This window comes from Delphinus delphis, chromosome 15, assembly GCF_949987515.2.
Source record: "Delphinus delphis chromosome 15, mDelDel1.2, whole genome shotgun sequence".
Classification (NCBI taxonomy): domain Eukaryota; kingdom Metazoa; phylum Chordata; class Mammalia; order Artiodactyla; family Delphinidae; genus Delphinus; species Delphinus delphis.
Genome location: NC_082697.1, coordinates 64928301 through 64953202, shown reverse-complemented (window position 1 = coordinate 64953202; position 24902 = coordinate 64928301). Strand labels below are relative to the sequence as shown.

The following is a 24902-nucleotide window of genomic DNA, read 5'->3' as shown; positions in this document are numbered from 1 at the left end:
CTTACGACCGTAAGACTGCTGTCATATCCCTCGCCTTGCTTCTAGAGTTTGAAAGCCCCTGAGGAAATCCGGACCACAGAATAACGCAAAACGTACTTTGGAACTCGCCTCCGTTGCCTTGGCAGCTGCTACGCCCCGAGCTCTGGAGATCCTCGGCCCTGATTGGCTGGACCTCGGGCTCCTTCTACGGAAGTAGTCGCTGCCGCCATTGTGCGGCGCTCGTCCAGTCGAAGGGTGTCAGCTGCGGTCAGCGCTTTGGGCTGTCGTCGTAGTTTCTTGGTTTCCTATCCGCGGAGCCCGGCGGGACTGGGACTCCCGTCCGTGCCGGTGCGGGCGCCGGCATGTGGCTATGGGAGGAACAGGGGGGCCTCATGGGCCCCTTCTCCTTCCTGATGATGATGCTGCTGCTGGTGACGCGCAGTCCCTTCAATGCTTGCCTCTTCACCGGCAGCCTCTACCTTCTGCTGCGGCTCTTCAGCTTTGAGCCGGTGCCCTCCCGCAGGGCCATGCAGGTGCTCAAGCCCCGGGACCGCGTCTCCGTCATCGCCCACCGCGGCGGCGGCCACGACGCGCCCGAGAACACGCTGGCGGCCATTCGGCAGGTGAGTCCTACACTCCTCCCGCCCTTGCGCGCCCCCTGGGAGCTTGGACTTGTGCCTGTCCTTCCGAAGGTTCCCCAGCCTTTTCATGATAGCCTTACCACTTCCCCATTTGTCCACAAGGAATACATTCAAGTGGCCCTGGATCCCTCTGAATTACGGAAAATCTCCAGACTTCAAGTGTTTATAGAACACTGCAAATACTTAACGTATTTGCTATGTGCCAGGTACTGAGGATGGTCATGAACAAGACAGAAAGGGTACCTGCTTTCACAGAGCTTGCATTGGAGTAGGGGAGACAGGTCTTAAATAAATAAACACGTACATAAGGTACGTTAAGAAAGCGATGAGTGCAATGAAGAAATAGGGTTACCGAATAAGGAATGTCGGGAGGGTCATTTTAGACAGAAATCCTGTCCGAAGAAGTGACCTTTGAACTGAGACCGGAATTATGAGGAGCCGCCATGGATCTGGGGGAAAAGTGCTCCAGGAAAAGGGAACAGCAAGTGCAAAGGTCCTGAGGTGGGAATGATGTTGGAATCCTCATGTAACAGAATAGACAGTATATGGCCTGACTTCAAGGGACAAAACAAAGGCTGGTGTGTGAATGAAGTAGGAAATGTGGCCAGGTTAAGTAGAGCCTTGGTCAGTCGTTAGCTAACATACTCTAAACGGATCACCTTCACAGCGGCTGTCTTTACTTGTCCTTCAAATTATCCAGATCATCTCCTTATCACCTTTCCCCGTGGTAAGACAACACTAGCAGGGGGACTCCTGATAATTTCTGCCTCCCCTTTCCACAGGGAGCTCTCGGCAGTCTCCGGACTTCATCATAATAACAGCTTGCGTAGTAAGAGAGCTTTGCAGTTGTCTAGGCACTTTTGCATATGTGGAAATATATCTGATCCTCTCATTTCCCTGAAACATTATTTTAACATTAAGTGGGTAGGAAAACTGGCTCAAACACACACAGCTCCTTTTCGAATTCAGCCTTCTGATTCCAAGTCCCAGTGCCCTTTGTCCTAGATTAGAATATGTTCCAGGATGTAAAATTTGAACTGAATGTCCTTTCTTTGTCCAGCTAGGGACAGACAGTATTGTGTAATGAACAAGTTACTTAAGCGCTCTGTGTTCCAGTCAGAGTCACGGGTAGGATGTAGCAAGCAAGGCACCCTAGGGTACCGCTCCTCACTCTAGTCCCAGCTCTGACCTTAAGTTTCCTCATCAGTAAAATGGGAATGATGTTAATATCCACCTAATCGGTTGTGATTCGATGAAATAGGCTACCTCACATTAAATGAGAAAGTATGTATGCGAAATACACATATACATAGTGTGTCATATCCTGTTGTGTTGCAAGGGAGTTATAGCTAAACTCCATTCATGTCTTGTCTGTTTAGGTTGAACATGTCTTTTTTTTTTTGCGGTACGCGGGCCTCACTGTTGTGGCCTCTCCCGTTGCAGAGCACAGGCTCCGGATGCGCAGGCTCAGCGGCCATGGCTCACGGGCTCAGTCGTTCCACGGCATATGGGATCTTCCCGGACCGGGACATGAACCCGTGTCCCCTGCATCGGCAGGTGGACTCTCAACCACTGCGCCACTAGGGAAGCCCTGAACATGTCTTTAATATATGTAATTATGATAAATAACATTGCACCAAGCTGATTCCTGGTTTTAAGAGGAAATGAGATGTAATTTAGCTTGTTCAAATACAAGGTCATTATCAATGAACGTTTTAGCCGTGACAGAATTTAGCTGCAGAAGACAAGGTCACGTCCTCCCTCTTGACTTCAAAAGAAATACGTAGTTTACTTCCTTCAAAGTTTGTTTTTTGTCCTGTTCTTTTTCACTTTGCTTGTTTGCAGCTCATAATTTATATTCTTAAACATTCTATTATGTAAAAAGTCAGGGAAGGCATTCTGACAGTGGTAGAATTTCTGGTAGATTATGGAATAGATAGAGAAGGAAAAACTTGAGAGCGGTGAAATGAATGCATTCCAAAAACGGAGTCACGATTATAAACAGTGACAGAAGCATGAAATCAAACCCACAGTCCACTCCACAGAGGGGCCACAGTGCAGCTTTAAAAGTATAATTCAGATTATATCATGCCCATATTTAAAACCCTCCAGTGTTTTTTCTATTGCAGTTAGGTAAAATCAAAACACCTTTCCATTTTGGACCTTTCTCAAAGCCCCAACTCCCTCTGTTTAAACCACCTTGGGTGTTTGTTAATGATGCTTTTGGCTTCATGTAAGAGAGAATCTAACTTAAAATATTTCAGACAATAAGGGGACTATCTCACATAGCAAGAGGTGTGTGTGGGAGAGGTGACTTCCAGGATGGTTTATTCCGCTGTTCAATTTGTGATTGTGGAGGACACCGTTTCTACTGATCTATCTGTTCTGCCACCTGTAGCATATTTACTAGCCCTCATTGTAGTTGCCAGGTGGCCACTGCAGCCCCAGGACTCACATTCTTACATATCAGCATCCAGCCTCAAGAAAAGGCTCTACTCCCTCTTCCATAAGTCTTGCCCAGAAGTCAGTCAGCCTCTCTTACTCTCTCTGACAGACACACACGGAGGGGTTGGGAATAGTCCACTTACAGCAGAGGAGAAAGCTGAACACTGGAGAAAGAACAGCTCTCTACCAGCAGGGAAGAAGAAAGGAAATAGATCTGGGTAGGCAATCAGTACTTTGTGGCTCCTTCCTGCCTTGTGGCCTCTGTATTATATTTGCCATTTCTTCTACTTAGAAAACTCTTCCCCTGGATCTTTGTATTGTTGACTCCCTTTTATCACTAAGGTCTCAGCTCAAATGTCATATTCTTAAAGAGGCCTTCCCTGATTGCCTTGTCTAGTGACCCCCCACCTGCCTTAACTTTCACATTACCCTCTATTTTCTTTTTCAAACATTTATCACTATCATAATACATGTAACATGTGTATAGTCTGTTTCTCCCCAGTAAAGTGTAAGATCCATGTTCCTTTTCTTTCTTGCTCACCACTCTCTCCTCACTGCTTAGAACAGTGCCTGATACATAGTAGACACTCAATAAATATTTGTTGGAAGAATTGTGATGTACAAATAAGCAATAAGCCCATCAGAAAAGATACTCAACATTATCAGCCATCAGAAAAATGCAGTTCAAAACCACAGTGAAATAACACTTAATACCCACTAGGACAGCTGTAATCAAAAAGGCAGACAGAAGTATTGGCAAGATTATGCAGCAGTTGGAACCTTCATGCACTGATGGTGGGAAACTAGTCTGTCGGTTCCTCAAAAGGTTAAATATAGGACTTCCCTGGTGGCACAGTGGTTAAGAATCCACCTGCCAATGCAGGAGACACGGGTTCGAGCCCTGGTCCAGGAAGATTGCGGAGCAACTAAGCCCATGTGCCACAACTACTGAGCCTGTGCTCTAGAGCCCGCGAGCCACAACTACTGAAGCCCACCCGTCTAGAGCTCGTGTTCCACAACAAGAGAAGCCACCGCAATGAGAAGCCCGTGCGCCGCAACTAGAGAAAGCCCACATGCAGCAATGAGGACCCAACACAGCCAATAATTAATTAATTAATTAATTTTTTAGAAAGCAGTTAAAGATAGAATTACCATCTGAAGCAGCAATTTCACTCCTAGGTATATACTCAAAAGAATTGAAAACATGCATCATGCAGAAACTTGAACGGGGTTGTTCATAGCATTATTCATAATAGCCAAAAAGTGGAAACAACAGAAATGTCCATCAGCTGTTGAAAGGATAAATAAAATGTGATATAGCCACACAATGGAATATTATTTAGCAAGAAAAATGAATGAAGTCCCCATACATGTTATAACATGAATGAACCTTGAAAACAGTATGCTAAGTAAAAGAAGCTAGTCACAGGAGACTGCATATTATATAATTCTGTTAAATAAAATGTCTCGAATAGGCAAAGCCATAGAGAAAGAAGTAGATTAGTATTTGCCAGGGACTGGGAGGGTTGGAGAGAGAAGTGGGGACTGACTGCTAATGGATATGGGGTTTCTTTTTGGGGCGAAGATGTTCAGAAAGCGATTGTAGTGATGGTTGCACAACTGCAAATATGCTGAAAACCATTGAATTGTACACTTTAAATGGATGAATTTTATGGTATGTGAATAGTATGTCAAAAGCCGTATAAGTATAATGACTATTAAAGCAGACACTTTTTAAATCAACTTTGTCAAAGTATAATTTACATACAATAAAAGATACATTTTCAGTATACAGTTTGATGAGTTTTGATAAATATTTACACCTGGGTAGCCACCACCTCAATCCATTTCCATCACCCTAGAATGTTCCTTTGTGTTCTCTTTGGAGTCAACCCCTACTCCTGCCTCTGCTGCAAGGCAATCATTGATCTGATTTCTCTAACTATACTACACTATACTATTCTATTACTAAACTATTAGTATAGTTTCAAATTAACATCTTAAGTAAAATTTTAATAAATTACAGTATTTATGTAGACTAGTTTATGTGAAGTGTGTATGTTTAGAAGAAAAATACTATTATAAGAAACTGCTTGAAATAAGAGTATGAAGTATATACTAATATGTGAATCAGATTCAGGGGTTTATCTTTTTGCCTCTACATAAAAGTATTGGGAAAGAAAGTTGAATGCAGTCATTAGAAGATCTGGTCTAAGAAGCTCTAGTATGGTGATTCTTTTATAGAACTTTTGTTTTGGGCCTTAATAAACTACACAGAAAAGACAAATAAATGAACTCATTACCTTTAGTATTCTTGCTAAAATACAGTGTCTCACCATTGTTTTTTTTGTTTTGTAGCCAAGTAACAATGGCCCTAATGGATAAAAGTACAATTGAACTGAATTACTAGCATCAAGGAGTAAGGTTAACATTTGTATTACAGTGAGAGAGATGCACTGTGAATACTGGAAATGTGATCTTGTTTTATGTTATACAATATATAACCCATGTGGATTTACCGGTGCATTATTAAACTTAGAAAAGATATACCTTTAATCTTATAAAAAGATGTACCTTTTAATCAGTGTAGATGTAAGCATTACATCTTATGTAATGACTTTTTCACCGAGGCAGAAGTGTTTTTCTAGTCATAATAGCTTCTGTTGAGCGCCACCTCTGAGCCAGGCACCAAGCTTGGTGATTTACATACATTATTTCTAAATCCTCACAACTCTTAAGATCATTAAAGAAGTATCATCATAAAAGTGATGAAACGGAGGCAAGAGTAATATTTGTAATTAGATGACATAGCCAGTTAGTGATGGAATTGGAATTTTTAGAGGGGGAAATCTTGGTCATATATGTGAAAATCAAACTGAAGCCTAGAAGAAAACAGTTGTTTATAAGTGGGGGTAAGAAAGGATTTAAATAAGATAGACAAATCTCCACCTATAAGGGACATAATTAATAAATTTGACTATTTTACGGTTAAAAACATGTTAACAAAACACAATAACAATGGCTAATGTTTATTGAATGCTTACTGTGCACTAGTACAGTGCTGTATGTTGTTTATGGGTACTTAAGTGTGTAGTAAATATATAAAGACCTGTAAGGGAATTATAGAAATTATGCACGTCCACTTGGCAGTTGCCTCTGGAGAAGAAGTGGGGAGGAGTTTAGCTGTATCTGTAGTGTGATGGTAAAGTCATGTGGTTAAGAGTGTAGCCTCTACCACGTCCTAGTTTGTGTAACCCAGAGCAAGTTTCTTAATCTCTCTCAGTTTCCTCACCTGAAAGTGAGAATGTTAATAGTACTTCCTGAAGGGTTGTGAGGATCAAATGAGTTAATACATTTACAGCAGTTAGAATAGTGCCTGACAAATATAAAGGCTCAATAAATAATATAGCTATTATTGTTTCAGGGCAGCAAGAGATTGAAGCAAATATGGCAAAATGTTAACATCTGTTAAGTCTTTTTTTTGCTGTATACTACTATGTATGTTTGCATAATTTAAAAAAAAATTAAAGTCTTTAAAGTCTTGATCATAATGAGTGTTTCACGTCTTCATTGTGACAAAGAAGCCAAGGAAGCAAATGTTGGATAGTGTGTCTTAGAGGAGCATGGCCCCTCAAACTTTATGTTCATGTTCTCTTTTTAGATAAATTCTTGTGCACCTTATCGGGCTTACCAACTTGTTGGCCAACAGCCAGTGCTGCTCACATAAACAAAATCTAGCGTCCTCTAGAAGCAGTCTTGGTGTTTCTGCTCTAGAGGATGGAATTAAACCAGCAAAAACCTGACTCGTCCTGTTTATGCCAAGGTAGTGCAATATCCAACTAATCAACAAACACAGGGGAACCATCAGAGATACTGCACCAAAGAGAGCGTAGGTAAACAGTGAAATGTGACTAAATATTTGTAATTGTAAGCCATTAATGGTCTGTATAGTTAAAGCAACCAGAGAAAACAAATTCCAGAAGTCTCCCCATCTGCCACTCTGAGAGTGAGAAAAGTGGGGAAATTGAAGTTTATAAGGAATCCATAAGTGTGGACCCTGAAGTAAGGTTAACATCCATGAAAAAGAGAAATAGGTTGGGTTGCTCTTTGGTATAGGAAGGAAATAGAATCAGTAAGAGAAACTGTCTACTTAGCCAGTCCTGTTGGTCATCTTTAGTGTTTAGATTGCAAAATGACATCTGTGGCCACTTGACATTGATATCGTTGGTGTTTTTGTTAAGGCAGCTAAGAATGGAGCAACAGGCGTGGAGTTGGACCTTGAGTTTACTTCTGATGGGATTCCTGTCTTAATGCACGATAGCACAGTAGATAGGACAACTGACGGCACCGGTCGATTGTGTGATTTGACATTTGAACAAATTAGGAAGCTTAATCCTGCAGCAAATCACAGATTAAGGTAAGTGGTGTACTGTCAGCTAAACATATCTTTCAACTTGTGTTGGAGATCACAGAAAGACACTGGCACCTTCTAATTACATCTTCTGCTCCAGAAGAGTTGTTTTGTTGTGTTTTGTTTTCAGCTGTATACAGGTTTCCCAAGTAATGGGCAGGTGCCACGAACAACAGAAATATGGCATGAATGCTTTTCAGCTTTTCCCACTGAGGCCAAATTTGGCTTCAGAAATTATTCTCAAGACGGTACTCTAACGTGACAATTACTTTGTACTGTCATATAAATTTATATATGTATATGTGGTGTGTGTGTGTATGTATATCAGAGCTAATTGTATGAGATGTTCCAGAAGAAAAGGGTTCTATGATCAAATAAGATCCAACACTATACTTTAGATATTCCCCTTGGGGATAAACATTTCACGTCAATCAATTCTTGCTTTTAACTTAGTGTTTCTAAAATGTATATGACCACAGAACCCATGCCCTTCCCACCATTAACAACTATAAACACCTCAGAATTGGTATCTGGGTAATATACTTTGGAATGTGGTTATTTAAATCCCTCTCCTCTTGTCTTTGTAATACCGAAAAATGTGTTCTTACTGTAATTCATGTCATATCAATTCTCTGGTCAATTTATTTGACCCAGTGATTAAACTGTAGTCCTCCCTAAAAGGTGATTCAGACTTTATTTTCCTAGGAACTGAAAGAAATTAAAAGTCAGCCAAAGGAAGTCATACTTTAGAAAGAATACTGATAACACTTGAAAGTTCTGAGTCCAAGCTGCTGGAATTGCTCTCTGCTGTTACAGACATTTCATTGCTCAGCTGTAGGCAAGGGGAAGGCTGGTTTTAACATTACAGTGACACTGTAGCTAATAAGATGTCAAATTCAAAGTCAGCACTTAATGCAAAAAATGCTTAGGGTCAGCGTCACCCTTAAAATACTCTAAGAAGACATGGTATTGGAGCCAATATGCCATCTTAATGTCTTTAACCCAAGCAGTCTTTGTTCCATAGTTGAAAGGTTGCATTTTCTTTGCTTAAATACCAAATAATTGGCTTGTGTTTAGAGACTGTGTTGTTGGAAAAGAAGGGAAAATTTCTGTCAGTGGGGTAAAATGCTCATCCTGAGAGGGGAGCATGGCAACTAAGACTAGCCGGAGGAATAGCAAATTCATGTCTCTGATTCCCAGGGAATAGTCACTGAATAGAGTGGCTGGCAGAGTTTGCTGTACTATTTATCTTTATCTTTTTTAAAACCAATATCTTACAGTTGAATTAATACCGTTGAATTAGCATAAGTTAAATCATGTAGAGTGAAATTTCGTTATTTGAGAAAAGCTGATTTCTTATGTGTCAGGCACTTAACTTTCCTTTTCTTTTTCAGAAACATATGTATTAGAAAATTATTTATTTTAACCAGTTTCACTTAAATGCACAACCGTACAGTTAAAAGATGTATATATAGCTAAGAATTTCTCCTGCATAAGGTTCTATTAGGGAAAGTACAGTCTTGGGTCTCTGAGTTCTCCAAAGATGGCATACACTCTGCCCTTGAGTGAGTAGAGTTACTAATTATATTATAAATCCAGTGACTGCCTAAAAAAATAAATGATTTTTGTTGTTGCTGTTCTGTGGCCAAGAATATCTTTAATTTGGTTTAAAAACATATTATCAAAAAAAAAACATATTATCCTTGGACTTTGGTATGGTTGGAGAAAGGAAGTTGGGGAAACACTCTTTTCCTTTGGTTGGGAGACATTTTTCAAATGTCTGTTTCACTAAACTTTTATCTTTTCCTTGTTCCTACAATGTACTATTCCTTTTCCCTCTCTTATAGGAGTGATTTCCCTGATGAAAAGATTCCTACCCTGAGAGAAGCTGTTGCAGAGTGCCTAAACCGTAACCTCACAATCTTCTTTGATGTCAAAGGCTATGCAAATATGGTACAGTTTATACCATAGACTGCACTTTGGAAAAGACAGCTTTATTTAAGTGCTAGTTTGTTCCAAAATTAACTATATATTTTATTTTTTATATTCTTAAATTATTTTTACAAATTATATTTGCTTAATGTAAGTTTACAGTGCAAAAATCCACATCTTCAAGGAAACAGTAAATTATGGAACCTTTTTAACCTTTTAACCTTTGATGGAACCATTTAACAATCCCCAATATTCGACAACTAGCACAAAATAGAACAGTCAGGTTTCTTTTATTTGCATGAAACATTTACAAAAGGTATTAAATGAACAGTAAAGAGGCACTTCTTTTTTTTTTTTTTTCCAGTATGCGGGCCTCTCACTGTTGTGACCTCTCCCGTGGCAGAGCGCAGGCTCAGCGGCCATGGCTCACGGGCCCAGCCGCTCCGTGGCACATGGGATCTTCCCAGACCGGGGCACGAACCCGTGTACCCTGCATCGGCAGGCGGACTCTCAACCACTGCGCCACCAGGGAAGCCCAAGGAACAAGATTTTTAATGAGCACCTCGGGTTTTATTGATGATAACGGCCCATGTTTGGGAACGCTGATAGGTCCTACATTTCACCCATGGTGTACTGACCTTCATGATTATTTTCTTAGAATAAAGAGGGGTGAGGGAGGAGAAGAAATTTTTTTTTTTTTTTCCAGCTATTTGAGCTTTCTGGTTGGGTGCTCACAGATGGTTTGGGCAGCATTGGGCAGAACATAGTGATCTAATTCACCAAAATGGGAGCATAGGGACTTCACTGATGGCACAGTGGTTAGGAATCCACCTATCAATGCAGGGGACACGGGTTCGAGCTCTAGTCTAAGAAGATCCCACATTCCATGGGACAGCTAAGCCCATGTGCCACAACTACTGAGCCTGCGCTCTAGAGCCTGTGAGCCACAACTACTGAGCCCGCATGCCACAACTACTGAAGCCCGCACGCCTAGAGCCCATGCTCTGCAACAAAGAGAAGCCACCGCAATGAGAATCCCGTGCACTGCAATGAAGAGTGGCTCCCACTTGCCGCAACTAGAGAAAGCCCGCACACAGCAACGAAAACCCAACGCAGCCCCCAAAATTAATTAATTAATTAATTAATTTAAAAAATGGGAGTATAAAGGAACAAGTGTTGGCATTAAATTGGAGACAGTAGATAACAGGAGCCAAGATCACGGCTTTGGAGATTGTGATTAAACTCTCACCTACTACAGTGTAACCTTAACCTTGATAAGCTTCTGTTTCCTTATGGGCAAAATGGGAACAATGTAAGAAATGATCACATAGGGTTGTTGCGAGAATCAGATAAAGAATGTAGGTGAAGCATCACACATGGTGCATGTTAGTTCACAACAAGAAAACGACTGCGGCTCTATAGCTCACACTCTGTGATATTAGTGAAGGGAAGCATGAGATGAATAATTTCTATGTTTTCTATGTTTTTTATTTTGGGGAATGCATTTAGTTGCTTATATTTGGTTATAGGTTATGTGTGACTTTCCAAAAATTAGGGGTATTTCAAGAATTATGATGTAGCAACATTACATTCCACCTAACGTCTGGTCATCTCTGTTGTTAGCTGCTACTGTTGCTCAGTGGCCAAATCTGTTAATTCACTAGAGGTTACAAACTATCAGTATTTTAATTCTATCACTTCTTCATTTGGTAGCTGGTCTACTGCAAAAAGAAACTTCTGCTTTTCTTGGGAAGAGTTGGGAGACTCTTCCCAGTTTCTCCCTTGTCCCATTGCTTCTCCTTCCCTGTTGATGATGGATGACGTTTCCTCTTAGTCGCCTAGACTGAGAAAATCTACCCTCTCTAGTTTGCAGACTGGTTGACTCCCACTTCAGCTAGGAAAGGCAGAGGGAGATAGAGTTGTGGGTATAAAAGGACCTATCCTAGTGGCTAAACTAGAATATAAGGAAAAGATTTTAAAATTTTGCTTCCAACCTCCACTGGCCTGTAGTCTGCCATACTTTTCCAAAGTATGACAAAAGGAGGTGAGCCTCTCAACAAAATAGTAAAGCAGCAGTACCCCAGCTTCTTCCTTATCTGCTGATGTGAGTTTAAAATGCATCCTAGTGGATAAAGCAACCTACCAAAACTCCTTTTCACATCCCCATATATTAGTAAATTTCTGATTTACTTAATAGAGTTGTACTTATATATAGTAGTTACTGGTTGGGACTACATTTTAATAGATTTTAAATACATGAATCTCTTTTACAGGCTACTGATGCTCTGAAGAAAATATATATGGAGTTTCCTCAACTATACAATAATAGTATTGTCTGCTCTTTCTTGCCAGAAGTTATCTATAAGGTAAAATTCTGGATTTTTGTTGTGTATAATATTATGTTAGTTGGTGGTAATAATAGCAGTGGGCTAAATAAGCATAAGATAGATGCCCGTTAAACTGAACTGAATTAAGAAACTTCTTTTTTTTTGAATTTTATTATTATTTTTTATACAGCTGGTTCTTATTAGTTATCTATTTTATACATATTAGTGTATGGATGTCAATCCCAGTCTCCCAATTCATCCCACCACCACCACCCCCCACCCCACCCCCTTTCCCCCCTTGGTGTCCATACGTTTGTTCTCTACATCTGTGAAGAGACTCCTCTTTTAAATTAACAAAAATGCAGGAAGGGGAAAGTACTCGTACGCCGTTTTAAAATACCATGATTCCTTTTTAGCTCCTTCTTTCATGTTGTTTATAGGCTCATTCAGATTACTTTGGAAACATTCTCAGAACAGAATGAATTATATATTTCTGTGTCTCACTAAGTAACAGCAGACTATACCTTTTTAAAAAATAAGTCTTATAGAGAATTTAAAATATGCATAATTTGAAATATGCAAATACATAGATACTACACAGCAAGCCCTCCTTTAACCATAATCCAGCTTGTTTCATCCATAACCCCATTTATCCCCAGAGTTTTTTTTTTTTTCGTTCTTTTTTTTTTTTTTTTTTTTTTTGTGGTACGCAGGCCTCTCACTGTCGTGGCCTCTCCCGTTGCGGAGCACAGTCTCCGGTCGCGCAGGCTCAGCGGCCATGGCTCACGGGCCCAGCCGCTCCGCGGCATGTGGGATCTTCCCGGACCGGGGCACGAACCCGTGTCCCCTGCATTGGCAGGCGGACTCTCAACCACTGCGCCACCAGGGAAGCCCCAGAGTTATTTTTTTTAATAGATCTTTATTGGAGTATAATTGCTTCACAATACTATGTTAGTTTCTGTTGCACAACAAAGCGAATCAGCCATATGCACACACATGTCCCCATATCCCCTCCCTCTTGAGCCTCCCTCCCATCCTCCCTATCCCACCCCTCTAGGTCATCTCAAAACACCAAGGCAATCTCCCTGTGCTATGCTGCTGCTTCCCACCACCCAACTGTTTTACATTCAGTAGTGTATATATGTCCATGCTACTCTCACTTCACCCCAGCTTTGCCCTCCCACCCCATGTCCTCAAGTCCATTCTCTACGTCTACCTCTTTACTTCTGCCCTGCAACTAGGTTAATCAGTACCTTTTTTTTTAATTCCATTTATGTGCATTGGCATACAGTATTTGTTTTTCTCTTTCTGATTTATTCACTCTGTACGACAGACTCTAGGTCTGTTAAAGACCCCCACTATTATTGTGTTACTTTCGATTTCTCCTTTCATGTTTGTTAGCATTTGCCTTATATATTGAGGTGCTCCTATGCATAAATATTTATAATTGTTATATCTTCTTCTTGGATTGATCCCTTGATCATTATGTGGTGTCCCTCCTTATCTCTTGTAACAGTCTTTATCTTAAAGTCTATTTTATCTGATACGAGAATTGCTACTCCAGCTTTCTTTTGATTTCCATCTGCATGGGGTATCTTTTTCCATCCCTTCACTTTCAGTCTGTATGTGTCCCTAGGTCTGAAGTGGATCTCTTGTAGACAGGATATATATGGATCTTGTTTTTGTATCCATTCAGCCAGTCTGTGTCTTTTGGTTGGGGCATTTAATCCATTTACATTCAAGGTTGTTATCGATATGTATGTTCCTATTACCATTTTCTTAATTGTTTTGGGTTTGTTTTTGTGGTCGTCTTCTTCTGTTGTGTTTCCTGCCTAGAGAAGTTTCTTTAGCATTTGTTGTAAAGCTGGTTTGGTGGTGCTGAATTCTCTTAGCTTTTGCTTGTCTGAAAAGCTTTTGACTTCTCCATCGAATCTGAATGAGATCCTTGCTGGGTAGAGTAACCTTGGTTGTAGGTTTTTCTCTTTCATCACTTTAAGTATATCCTGCCACTCCCTTCTGGCCTGCAGAGTTTCTGTTGAAAAATCAGCTGATAACCTTAAGGGGATTCCTTTGTATGTTATTCTTTGTTTTTCCCTTGCTGCTTTTTATATTTTTTCTTTGAATTTAATTTTTGTTAGTTTGATTAATATGTGTCTTGGTGTGCTTTTCCTAGGGTTTATCCTGTATGGGACTCTGTGCTTCCTGGACTTGGGTGACTATTTCCTTTCCCATATTAGGGAAGTTTTCGACTATAATCTGTTCAAATATTTTCTCAGACCATTTCTTTTTCTCTTCTTCTTCTGGGACTCCTGTAATTCAAATTTGGTGAGTTTAGTGTTGTCCCAGAGGTCTCTGAGACTGTCTTCAATTCTTTTCATTCTTTTTTCTTTATTCTGCTCCTTGGCAGTTATTGCCACCATTCTGTCTTCCAGCTCACTTATTCGTTCTTCTGCCTCAGTTATTGATTCCTTCTAGTGTATTTTTCATTTCCGTTATTGTGTTGTTCAAATCTGTTTGTTTGTTCTTTAGTTCTTCTAGATATTTGTGAAACATTTCTTGTATTTTCTCAATCTGTGCCTTCATTCTGAGATTCTGGATCATCTTTACTATCATTGAAATTACTCTGAATTCTTTTTCTGGTAGATTGCTTATTTCCTCTTCATTTATTTGGTCTCGTAGGTTTTTTTTTACCTTGCTCCTTCATGACACATTTTTTTGACATCTCATTTTTTTTTTTTTAATGAGTGGGATTGTGTTCCTGTCTTACTGGTTGTTTGGCCTGAGGCTTCCAACACTGGAGTTTGTAGGCTATTGGGTAGAGTTGGGTGTTGGTGCTGAGATGAGGAACTCTGTTAGACCTCACTCCGATGAATATTCCCTGGAGTCTGAGGTTCTCTGTTAGTCCGGTGGTTCGGACTCGGAGCTCCCACTGCAGGAGCTTCAGCCCAACCCTGGGCTCGTGAACCAAGATCCCGTGAGCCGCGTGGGGTGGCAAAAAAAAAAGAGAACAGTAACAAAGTAAAAAATAAAATTAGACTAGGAAACTACCAGATATGTTAGAAAGAATATAAAAATTAAAATATAGATGAATCAACACCTGGAAGGTACATCAGTACCACAATACTAAAAAAGAGGAGGAGGGAAAATTTAAAAAAAAAGGGCTGGGGGGAAGGCCTTGGCTGTGGGGGGCGGGGCCTAAGCAAGGGCGAGGTTTGGGCGGTGGGCAGGGCCTGTGCTCAGGACCCACAGGGCTGGAAAAGGCCCTGGGGGCTGTGGGGGTTGGGGCTTAGGCTCAAGGAACAGAAGGGGCCCAGGCGAGTCCCCTACCCCTGGTCTCAGAGGGCGGGGGATCTCACCTGGAAACCCGGCAGGCTTCCTGGGCTCGAGTGGGTGGGGCCCTCCTCTCCTCTCCTGCTCCTCTGGTCTGGGAGGGCCCCTCCCACCTGCCTCTCCTGATCTCCCTGACCTCCCTCCTATGCCGCCAAGGACCCATGCGGCCTGGAGGGGGCTTTGGAGGACAGGGGATCAGCGTGGGAGCCCAGCAGGCTCCTCAGGCCCGAGTGGGCTGGTCAATCACCCTCCACTCCTCTCCCCTCCTCCTGGAGGGCCCCTCCTGCCTACCTCTCCTGATCTCCCCAGCCTCAGGGGCACAGATCCTGTCTGTCCTCCACTTCTCCTCCCCTCTCAGTCCCCCTACATCCTACCGGTTCACTTTGGGGTCCCTTCCGTCTCCTTGGGCGTCAGAGTTCCCCACCAGCAGCCGGCAGGCACCCTCGTTGTGGGGAGAAGCTAACTCCACATCTTCCCACAATGCTGTCTTGACTCCGCCTCCTCCCCAGGGTTATTTTGAAGCAGATTCCAGATATCATATCATTTTATCCATGAAAATTACATTAAGTATCTTTAAAAAGTGATTCCTTTTTTTTTTTAACATAACCACAATACCATTATCCCATCTAAAACCACTAACAAGAAGTCCTTAAGATCATCAAATATCCAGTGTATAAATCCCCCTTGTCATGTATTTATTGAAGAAATTAGGTTGTTTTGTAGAGTTTATTTAACAAAGTCTGGATTTTGCTAATTATGCCATGGTACAATTTAATACATTCATCTCCTCTGTATATTTCCTATGAATTGGTAGAGCTGAAGGCTTGATCAGGTTAGGTTCAGTTATTCTTGGCAAGGTAATTTCTTAGGCAAGGGTCTTCTTCCATCAGGGGGCGCATAATGCCGGGTTGTCTCGTCACGTTGTCAGCAGCTGTTATTGATGCCAGTGGCCGGCTCTGGCAGTTTACTACGGGGTTTATTTTTATTTTTAATATTTATTTATTTATTTATTTATCCATTTATTTATTTGGCTGTGCCGGGTCTTAGTTGCAGCACACGGGATCTTTAGTTGCAGCATGTGGGATTGAGTTCCCTGACCAGGGATCGAACCCGGGCCCCCTGCATTGGGAATGTGGAGTCTTAGCCACTGGACCACCAGGGAAGTGCCTACTAGGGGTTTCAAAGTGTCAATATGTTAAGTCTGTCATTTCTTGTTCATGTATTACCTAGAGGGAATACTTCTATAAGGAGGATCTCATCTACTGTTTAGCTATCCAATAGGCAAATAAATGCTTAATCCTGTCCTTTATTTACCAGTTTCCAAAATAATGAGTTGGTTCTTCAACAGTGACCAACACAGCATGTATTTAAAATTTTGCAGTAAGGGTGGAGCCTACTGGAATATAAACTGTCATTGAGATGAATAGTGTCCTGGGGCTTCTAGACATTTGGATCAGTGTTTCCCAAACTTCCTTGACCAGAGGCCTTAAAATGAGTGATACCTTTTCCAGAGGACCATAGAGCACAGACTAAGAAAATTCCATCCATATCCCCCATTTGTCCATTGCTCTGTCCTTGTCCCTGCCCCCACTTCTCTCCCTTCTCACCCCATTTCCCCGCCCCCCACAACTTTTTTCAGCCATCTTCTCTAAAAAGGATCAAAAACTAACCAGCGCATCTTGAAATGATCATGGTTCCATCTTCACTGTGTTCTAATTATCTCTGGCCATAATTTAAATCAATATCCAATTGAAAGTTACTCTTTGTGACATTATTAAAATTTGACCCTGAGGTTATAATGTTCTCATTTTAAAGATAGTATTGCAGTTCTTTTAGGATTGTGGAGGAGGTGTTCTCATTTATACTATATATTAAATGCTTTACATTCAACACATTATTTTCTCAAAGGGTTTATGATGGAGTACTTATTTAGTAGACATGGGGGGCAGCATACCTCCTTGTACAGACTGAGTACATTGGCTAAATCTAACGAACAAATGAGAAGTATTGGCCTTAAGATATGATAATTGCTTTATTTTCCAAAATTCCTTTCAGATGAGACAAGCAGATCAGAATGTAGTAACAGCTTTAATTCACAGACCTTGGAGCCTTAGCCATACAGGAGATGGGAAACCACGCTTTGCTGCTTTCTGGAAACAGTCCATGTTTGTGGCATTGGACATTTTGCTCGATTGGAGTATGCATAATATCTTGTGGTACTTGTGTGGAATTTCAGCTTTCCTCATACAAAAGGATTTTGTATCTCCGTAAGTTGGAAGATTTTTTTTATCTTCTGATACATTTCCTGAATGTTCTTCTTGAAAAGGGAGGATTAACAGTGGACACCTGGATTGGTTCCCACCCATGAAGCCCACCATGCCTTTATTAAGTTGAAATGCCACTAGCTTCTTAGGTGGGAAGAGTTTAGGCATATTTCACTGTTTCCAAAACAAGTTGATCAAATATTCTTAGGTTTTAGTGCATTTTAAAGAAAAAATAAACGTGCCAAACTATGACGTCAGAGACAGAGAGATTGTATTTCCTTGTGATTGGCTCCCTTTAAAAACCAACATAGGATCTAGGGCAGAACCACAATGAAGAGGTCTTGTGGGCACCTACCTCATCCATCCCAACTTTCCTTCTGCTCCCCTATATATTACAGGCTCTACTCCATTGCTCCCAGGAAACTTTCCATTCCCTAACCTGCTAGCAATCTCTGAATCTTTATTTTGGCAATTTTATAGCTGTGTATTTCAGGTGGTTACAGTCGTAAGTTTCATATTATTTCAGGTATGTGTGCATTCAGTTCAATAAATATTTGTTGTATGCCTGTAGTATTGCAAGGTACTGTGTTAAGAAGCTGAAGATGCTGTGGTAAAGAAAGAAAGCCACAGTCTGCTCTCATGGAGTTTATAGTCAAGTGGAAGAGATAAATGCTAATCAAATAAAGATCCAATAAACATAAAATTAGAGCTAAGATAAATGCTGTGTAAGAGAGAACAGTGCACATATGCTGATTAATTTGTCCTAGTCGAGGGAGTCAGGGGAAACATCCCCAAGGAAGTAACAGCTGAGCTAAGATCTGAAGATTCCTCATTTCTGAAGGAAATGAGGGGCTTGGGGGTGGAGGTCCAAGTCAGAGGGGAAGACACGTGCAAAAGTGCTGTGGCAGGAAGGAGCCTGGTTCTTTCAAGGAACTGCAGGAAAAATCAGTATGCACACAGAGTACAGCACAGAAAAGAACGGGGGAGTGTGGTGTAAGATGAGGCCAAAGAAACAGGTGGGACTAGGCTAGGTACAGCCTCCGGTAGGGGTTTGGGGTGGGGGGGTCTTCAGCAAGTGGCTGAAGTGTTGAAAGCCGCAGCGGCGTGGTGGAGGTGCTCATGCTGGGTTTGGAACACCCTCTGGCTGCAGTGCGGAGGCCAGTTAAGAGGCTCCTTCTGGGGGCTGTTAGTACTCAGCGAACACCATATTTAGTGACCATTGTAGATTCCTGAGACAATTGGCATTATTCTAACAAGGTTGGTTTTTCCTCTTTCTCCAGGGACTACTTGAAGAAGTGGTCAGCTAAAGGCATTCAGGTTGTTGCTTGGACTGTTAATACTTTTGATGAAAAAAGTTACTATGAATCCCATCTTGGTTCCAGCTATATCACCGACAGCATGTTGGAAGACTGCACACCTCACTTCTAGACTTTTCCCCCAGGGAGGAAACACAGGTACAGAAACTGCCTGCTGGCCTCATGGAGGAATATCAATATACCCAAGCCCTTGCGGGATCAGGTGGCTCCCACAAGCAGTAGTCGGTAACTGGGTATTTACCTGAACCAAAGCAAAACCCAGTGTTGCTACCATGCTCCATGAAATGCCTGAGTTCAAAACCGATGCTCTTGAAAGTCTGGGTCTGCAAAAAGGAACAACACTCTTGCCCCAACCTAGCTGAGGCACGCACTGAAGCCCAATGAAGATAAGCACAGATTGAATTGTGCAATTTGGGGGTGCAGATGCAAATGCATGGGAGATGCATGATCACTCAGAGTTGACGTTTTAAAACTTGACACACTTACATAACTTTACTTATTTAAAATATTTGTATCCAGCTATGTTATCAATGTACTGTAGACATCAAACTTGTGACCATACTAATAAAATCATTAAAAGGAGCACTAAGGGAAAACCATGTACCAAGCGTCATATCCTAAGACGTAAAGAATTTAAGGGAGCTGCTGTTTCCAATCCAGTGGCCAGGGCCCCTGGTGAGACATTGGTGTGAAGCAAAGAAAATGGTAAGGAGGTCTTAGTATCAGTCTGAGGGATTGTTTATGGTATCTAGAAATAAGAGCTACAAACCACTAGGGGGCAGAGTTGTACCCTTTCAAGCTGCTCTACAGCAGATGATCACAGACAGAACTAGAAGAAACTTCTGGGAACATCTAGGCTTAGCCTCATTTTACAAATGAGAAAACTAAAATCTGGAAGGGAAGGGTCTTCCCAGAAATGACAGCTGTGACGTAGAGCCTGATCTCATGATAAAATTTCTTGTTTACTATTTACCAGGAACTTCAGTGATTTAACATGTGTTATTTTAATTAACCCTCACAAAAATCTTACAGAGATATTAATCTCTTTTTACTGATAAGGAAACCGAGGTACTGCAAGGTTAAAGTCACTTACCCAAGGTCTCAAATTCCTTGGTGTAACTGGTATTCAAGTCCAGGTCAGTCGGTTCAGAGAACCACTCACTTTGTCTGCCTTTATAACGTAGAGCCCTTGATTCCCAGCTCTGCTCTTTCCCATGTGAGCTTCCAGGGGTCTTATTGTGAACTTAAGTGGCATCATTTAAAATGAAGTTGAGTCTTCAGAAAATTGCAAAGCTCGCTCTCACCTCTAGCTGCCCCACACCCCCACCATTCAGCCCTGTCTGGCCTTGATCACAGGCCCACAGCTTATTCATGACTTCCCTCCTGAATCCTCATGGGTCACTGAGCTCGGCCACCAGCCTACACAGCTGGATGGTGGTGAGCAGCAGACTGATTTTTGCTATAGTTGGTGTTGGCAGGAGGACAATAAATGAGGCTTGGGATGTTTACAAATGAATTTTCTTGAATTTTAAAATTAACAGCAGAACAGAGATTCAGTGAATGGAACAGATATCTAAACTGCATGACTTCCATGCCACATTATGACTAGAGTGACAAGAGGAAGAGAAAGGGACCAAAGAAAACATCTGAGGACTGAATTCCCCCTTTGGTTTACCTGCAGAGGCTATACAGCAACTGACAGGGAAGAAATTCTCTTGGGGGCAGCACAGAGTTCACAACATCCCTTCTGTGGTGTGAAGACCTTTTGAGAGCCAGAAGTTCTCTGTCTCTTGACCTTTGTCCCAAATCCCTATTGCACTTGACTCAGCCAGGCCCAATTAAGGATTGAGATCCTATGCTAAGGTGGTCGTGGGCCTTGAAGAATGGAGAATTCAGATGAAGAAAGAAGGTGTTAATTACTTACTTGGAAGGTTTAGTAAAGGGGTTAAAAACAGGATTTTATTTTTTTGGCTGCATTGGGCCTTCTTTGCTGCGCGCGGGCTTTCTCTAGTTGTGGTGAGCTGGGGCTACTCGGCTACTCTTCGTTGCAGTGCGCAGGCTTCTCATTGTGGCAGCTTCTCGTTGTGGAGCATGGATTTCAGTAGTTGCAGCACACAGGCTCAGTAGTTGTGGCTCACGGGCTCTAGAGTGCAGGCTCAGTAGTTGTGGCGCACGGGCTTAGTTGTTCCGCGGCATGTGGGATCTTCCCGGACCAGGGCTTGAACCCATGTCCCCTGCATTGGCAGGAGGATTCTTAACCACTGTGCCACCAGGGAAGTCCCAACAACAGGATTTGACATCAGAAAAAGTTAAATCTGAATTCCTAATCTCTAGCTCTATGACCTTGAGCAAGTCATATAGCTAGTGTCTTGAATTCATCTCTAAAATAGGGGCAGTATTAGTACCACGGCAGGGGTAGTTGTGATTAAAGGAAAGAGTACATGTAAAATGCTTGTTTATAACTAAGATTTATGGACTGCCTACCAGGTACTGGACACTGTTTCAAATGCTTTCTATGTGTTTACTCTGCTACAACACCATGAGGTCAAGGTACCATTATAATTCCATTTTACAGTGAAGAAAACCAAAGCCCAAGGAAGTTAAGTAACTTACCTAAAGTCACAGACAGTAATAGGATAAGGATTCAGGCCCAGATTATGTAATTCCAGAGCCCACACTCTAAACCCAGGCTTATCCTTTTTTCTGTCGCTTAGCAAGGGCTCAGTCATGAGAAACGTTCCCAGCACTCCTTGCAGTGCCTGTCACAGTAGACAATAAAAGTTGTAAGAGGGCTTCCCTGGTGGCGCAGTGGTTGAGAGTCCGCCTGCTGATGCAGGGGACACGGGTTTGTGCCCCGGTCCGGGAAGATCCCACATGCCGCGGAGCGGCTGGGCCCGTGAGCCATGGCTTCTGAGCCTGCGTGTCCGGAGCCTGTGCTCCGCGGCAGTGAGAGGCCCGCGTACCGCAAAAAAAAAAAGTTGTAAGAATGAGTTGTGGGATAGCCAAGTGGAAATTTCCTTGAGGAACCTGAATATAGACCTAGAGTGAGGTAAAGATTTGGGAGTGTAATGATTCAGTAGCATCAACAAATGAGCCGTCCAAAGATAGCATTCTTTCCAAGAAAGTCAATAGGGATAAAAATCACATCCTCTGCTGTTCATTGGACTGCCCCTGTGTTCTCAGAATGGTGGAGACAGATAACCTGGAAGGGCTACCTGAAAAGGCTTGAGAAACCCACTGCTTACTTCATTAAACGATACTCATTTTCTTATTTGGAGATGAGCGTGCAATCTTGTCCTGACAAGAATTTCACTAAGACATGAATACTCTTTATTAGACAAGAATCTCTAAATGACACCATTTCCTGAAGTGGGAATAATGCTTCAACAGGACAGTCAACCACAGCTTTGAGGACAAGGCAAGGTGGAAGTTAATGAAGTGTTCCAGACATCCACTCAAACCTTAGCATGGAGTGACGGTTACTGTAGGGCAAAGTTACTTGATTTCTTTGATCAAAAATACTGAAGGGCTTCCCTGGTGGCACGGTGTTGAGAGTCCGCCTGCTGATGCGGGGGACACGGGTTCGTGCCCCGGTCCGGGAGGATCCCACATGCCGTGGAGCGGCTGCGCCCGTGAACCATGGCCGCTGAGCCTGCGCGTCTGGAGCCTGTGCTCCGCAGCGGGACGGGGCCACAGCGGCGAGAGGCCCGTGTACCGCGGAAAAAAAAAAAAATACTGAAGATTAATGACCTGTGTGTTCCTTTGTCAAACTTTAAATTACGCTCAAAATCTGACAGCAGGACACCAAGTGTTAAGAGGAGGATGGAGATCAGCTGGGCAGAGGGTTCTCAAAGAATGTTGTCCTTTGAGGCTGAAAGGGGTTCCTGGGCCCAATTCTAGTGTGTTCTGTGTGTGGAGGCTTCCTCACATCAACAACAAGCAATTCTCAGTCGCAGGCAGGGTCCTTCAGAATCCAGCTCAGTTCTGACACTATCTACCCAGAGATAGAATCAGATTCCATGGGTAAAGGGCTCAGTCCCAGACGACCATCCTCCAGATGCCAGCTGCAAGCACAGGGTGTTACCCGCAATTGTGACTGAATGGCTATAAATCAGATATTCCCACAGTCCCCTCCTCAGGTTTGATTATTTGCCAGAACAGCTCACAGAACTCAGGAAAACCCATTCACTCACTAGATCACCGGTTTATTATGGGAGGCTATTAAAAGGCTACATACCCACAGCCAGATGAAGACATGCATTGGGCAGGTCCTACGCAGAGGAGCGTCTGTCCTCCCGGAGGACAAGGTCCTACGCAGAGGAGCTTCTGTCCTTCCGGAGGGCAAGTCCTACGCAGAGGAGCTTCTGTCCTCCCGGAGCTTGGGGCCAGGCATGGGGGCACACGGAAGTGTCAGAAGTGTTCTGTTTCCCCCACATGGAATCTCTCCAAAAAGAAGGGTAAAAAGCTGTCCTTTTGTTTTTTGTTCTTTGGGGGTTTTTTTTTGCGGTACGCGGGTCTCTCACTGCCGTGGCCTCTCCCGCTGCGGAGCACAGGCTCCGGACGCGCAGGCTCAGCGACCATGGTTCACGGGCCCAGCCACTCCGCGGCATGTGGGATCTTCCCGGACCGGGGCACGAACCCGTGTCCCCTGCATCGGCAGGCGGACTCTCAACCACTGTGCCACCAGGGAAGCCCCCCTAGAAATTTTTGATGCAATATTCTTAGCTCACTATTTGCATGTTCAGTAAGTGCCTCAGGTGACTTCTATGGTCAAGCAAGTTCAGAAAGCACTACTCTAGATTCTAGCTCAGTTCTCGGCCCTGGCTTCCCACTGAAACCATCTGAGAGCTTTCAGGGAAAACTATGGATTCCTGATTTAGTTGGTCTAGAGTGGGCAGGGCCTGGGTCTGGCTGTTCAAACAGCTGCATGTGTGATCCTGGGTGCAGCGAGCAATGAGAGCCCTGCTGCCTGATGAGAGGTCCTGATGGGACTGGGGGTGAGTTTCCCCTATTACGGGCTGAACTGTATTGACCCAAAATTCATATGGTGAAGTCCTGACCTCCAGTACCTCAGAATGTAACCATATTTGGAGATAAGTCCTTTAAAGATGTGACTTAGTTAGAATGAAGCCATTAGGTTGGGTCCTAATCCAATCTGTCTTGTGTCCCTATAAGATGAGGAAATTTGGACACAAAGGTACACCAGGATGTGTGCACCGAGGAGAGACCATGTGAGGACACAGCGAGAAGGTGGCCATCTACAGGCCAAGGAGAGAGGCCTCAGAATGAAACCAAAACTGTGGACACCGACTGTGGACACCTTGATCTTAGACTTCCCACCTCTGGAACTGTGAAAAAAATGAATTTGTGTTGTTTAAGCCTCCAGTCTGTGCTATGGGTTATGGCAGCTCTAGCAAACTAATATATCCCCTATATCTCAAGACTAAGGATGTGAGGATGTTACACACATCCAAATGTGTGTGTGAGACCTACAGACTAGATCTTTCTACTGTGTCTGCTCCTCCAGGAGAAGCAGGGGCTACACTGAAGTAAAGATAAGAGGTGAATGGAGAAGCAGTCCGGATATAAGCCCTGAGCATATGGGAAGTGAGCAAAAATGATGCTTCCAGAGGGAGTTCACATTTCAGTGCAGAAGCACAGATAGCATTAGGATAACACAGAGGGGAAAAAAATCCCATCAAACATCAATTCCACAGACTGCCTTCACTGACCCCACAGACAAGTTAAGTCTCCCGTCGTCCCTTGGGCTTCTCCTTCATGGCACCTGCTATAAGTAATTACTGTTTAATTATTAAGTTCCTGCCAAAAGTGATGTGCTAGACAGTATATGAGAGTGGAGGCTGTGTCTTGACTTGTGCACCATCTTGTTCCCCACCACGTGGTACATATTTGTTGAACGAAGGGATGAACGAAGAAGCACTTCTAGCAACCACTAGCAAAGATGGTACCAAAAGAACTGAATTCAGCTGATGAATGATTTAGTGAGCAAATAAGTCAATGAAGAAGTGAACCAATGACTGAGCACTGACTGGATGTTTGTGTTTTAAATTCGTCTTAAATGTTTTCTAAATTCAGTTCCCATTAGATTTCATGACAGTGATTACCCAAGAGGAGATTTCTCCTCCCGAGTAATTTGGTAATGGCAGTTTTCTGCTGGACTCTTCCGTTTTAAGTAGAGTCAGGTGCCTTGTGAATCATTTAGGAAATCTGCAAAAAAATGCTTTATACATGTATGT

General features: G+C 42.6%; 2 protein-coding genes across 4 annotated transcripts in view; one reads left to right on the top strand and one right to left on the bottom strand.

Moving 5' to 3' along the window:
* CCP110 (centriolar coiled-coil protein 110) overlaps positions 1 to 138 on the bottom strand; it is a 29074-nt gene extending 28936 nt beyond the window's left edge. For both annotated transcript variants that reach the window (XM_060031829.1, XM_060031827.1), the window contains exon 1: positions 97 to 138. The gene's annotated coding sequence lies outside the window, so the exon portion shown is untranslated. The remainder of the gene's footprint in view (positions 1 to 96) is intronic.
* Positions 139 to 213: 75 nt separating this feature from the next.
* Positions 214 to 24531, top strand: GDE1 (glycerophosphodiester phosphodiesterase 1). Of its 2 annotated transcripts, XM_060031835.1 has the most exons (7): positions 214 to 602; positions 7307 to 7482; positions 9324 to 9429; positions 11682 to 11774; positions 17121 to 17332; positions 18610 to 18783; positions 23821 to 24531. In XM_060031835.1, exons 1-6 carry the CDS (start codon positions 342 to 344, stop codon positions 18755 to 18757), a joined length of 996 nt encoding a protein of 331 aa, XP_059887818.1. In that variant the 5' UTR covers positions 214 to 341; the 3' UTR covers positions 18758 to 18783; positions 23821 to 24531. The 2 variants fall into 2 exon arrangements, with proteins under 2 accessions (XP_059887818.1, XP_059887819.1); XM_060031836.1 differs by lacking the exon at positions 23821 to 24531 and having other exon boundaries at positions 465 to 602; positions 7311 to 7482; positions 18610 to 21414.
* Positions 24532 to 24902: the final 371 nt, after the last annotated feature.

Excerpts from the sequence above, each read along its gene's own strand:
- GDE1 (XM_060031835.1), top strand. The coding sequence starts at position 342 with ATGTGGCTATGGGAGGAACAGGGGGGCCTCATGGGCCCCTTCTCCTTC. Across the intron at positions 7,483-9,323 it reads GCAGCAAATCACAGATTAAG|GAGTGATTTCCCTGATGAAA; the intron begins GTAAGTGGTGTA and ends CCTCTCTTATAG. Across the intron at positions 17,333-18,609 it reads CAAAAGGATTTTGTATCTCC|GGACTACTTGAAGAAGTGGT; the intron begins GTAAGTTGGAAG and ends CTCTTTCTCCAG.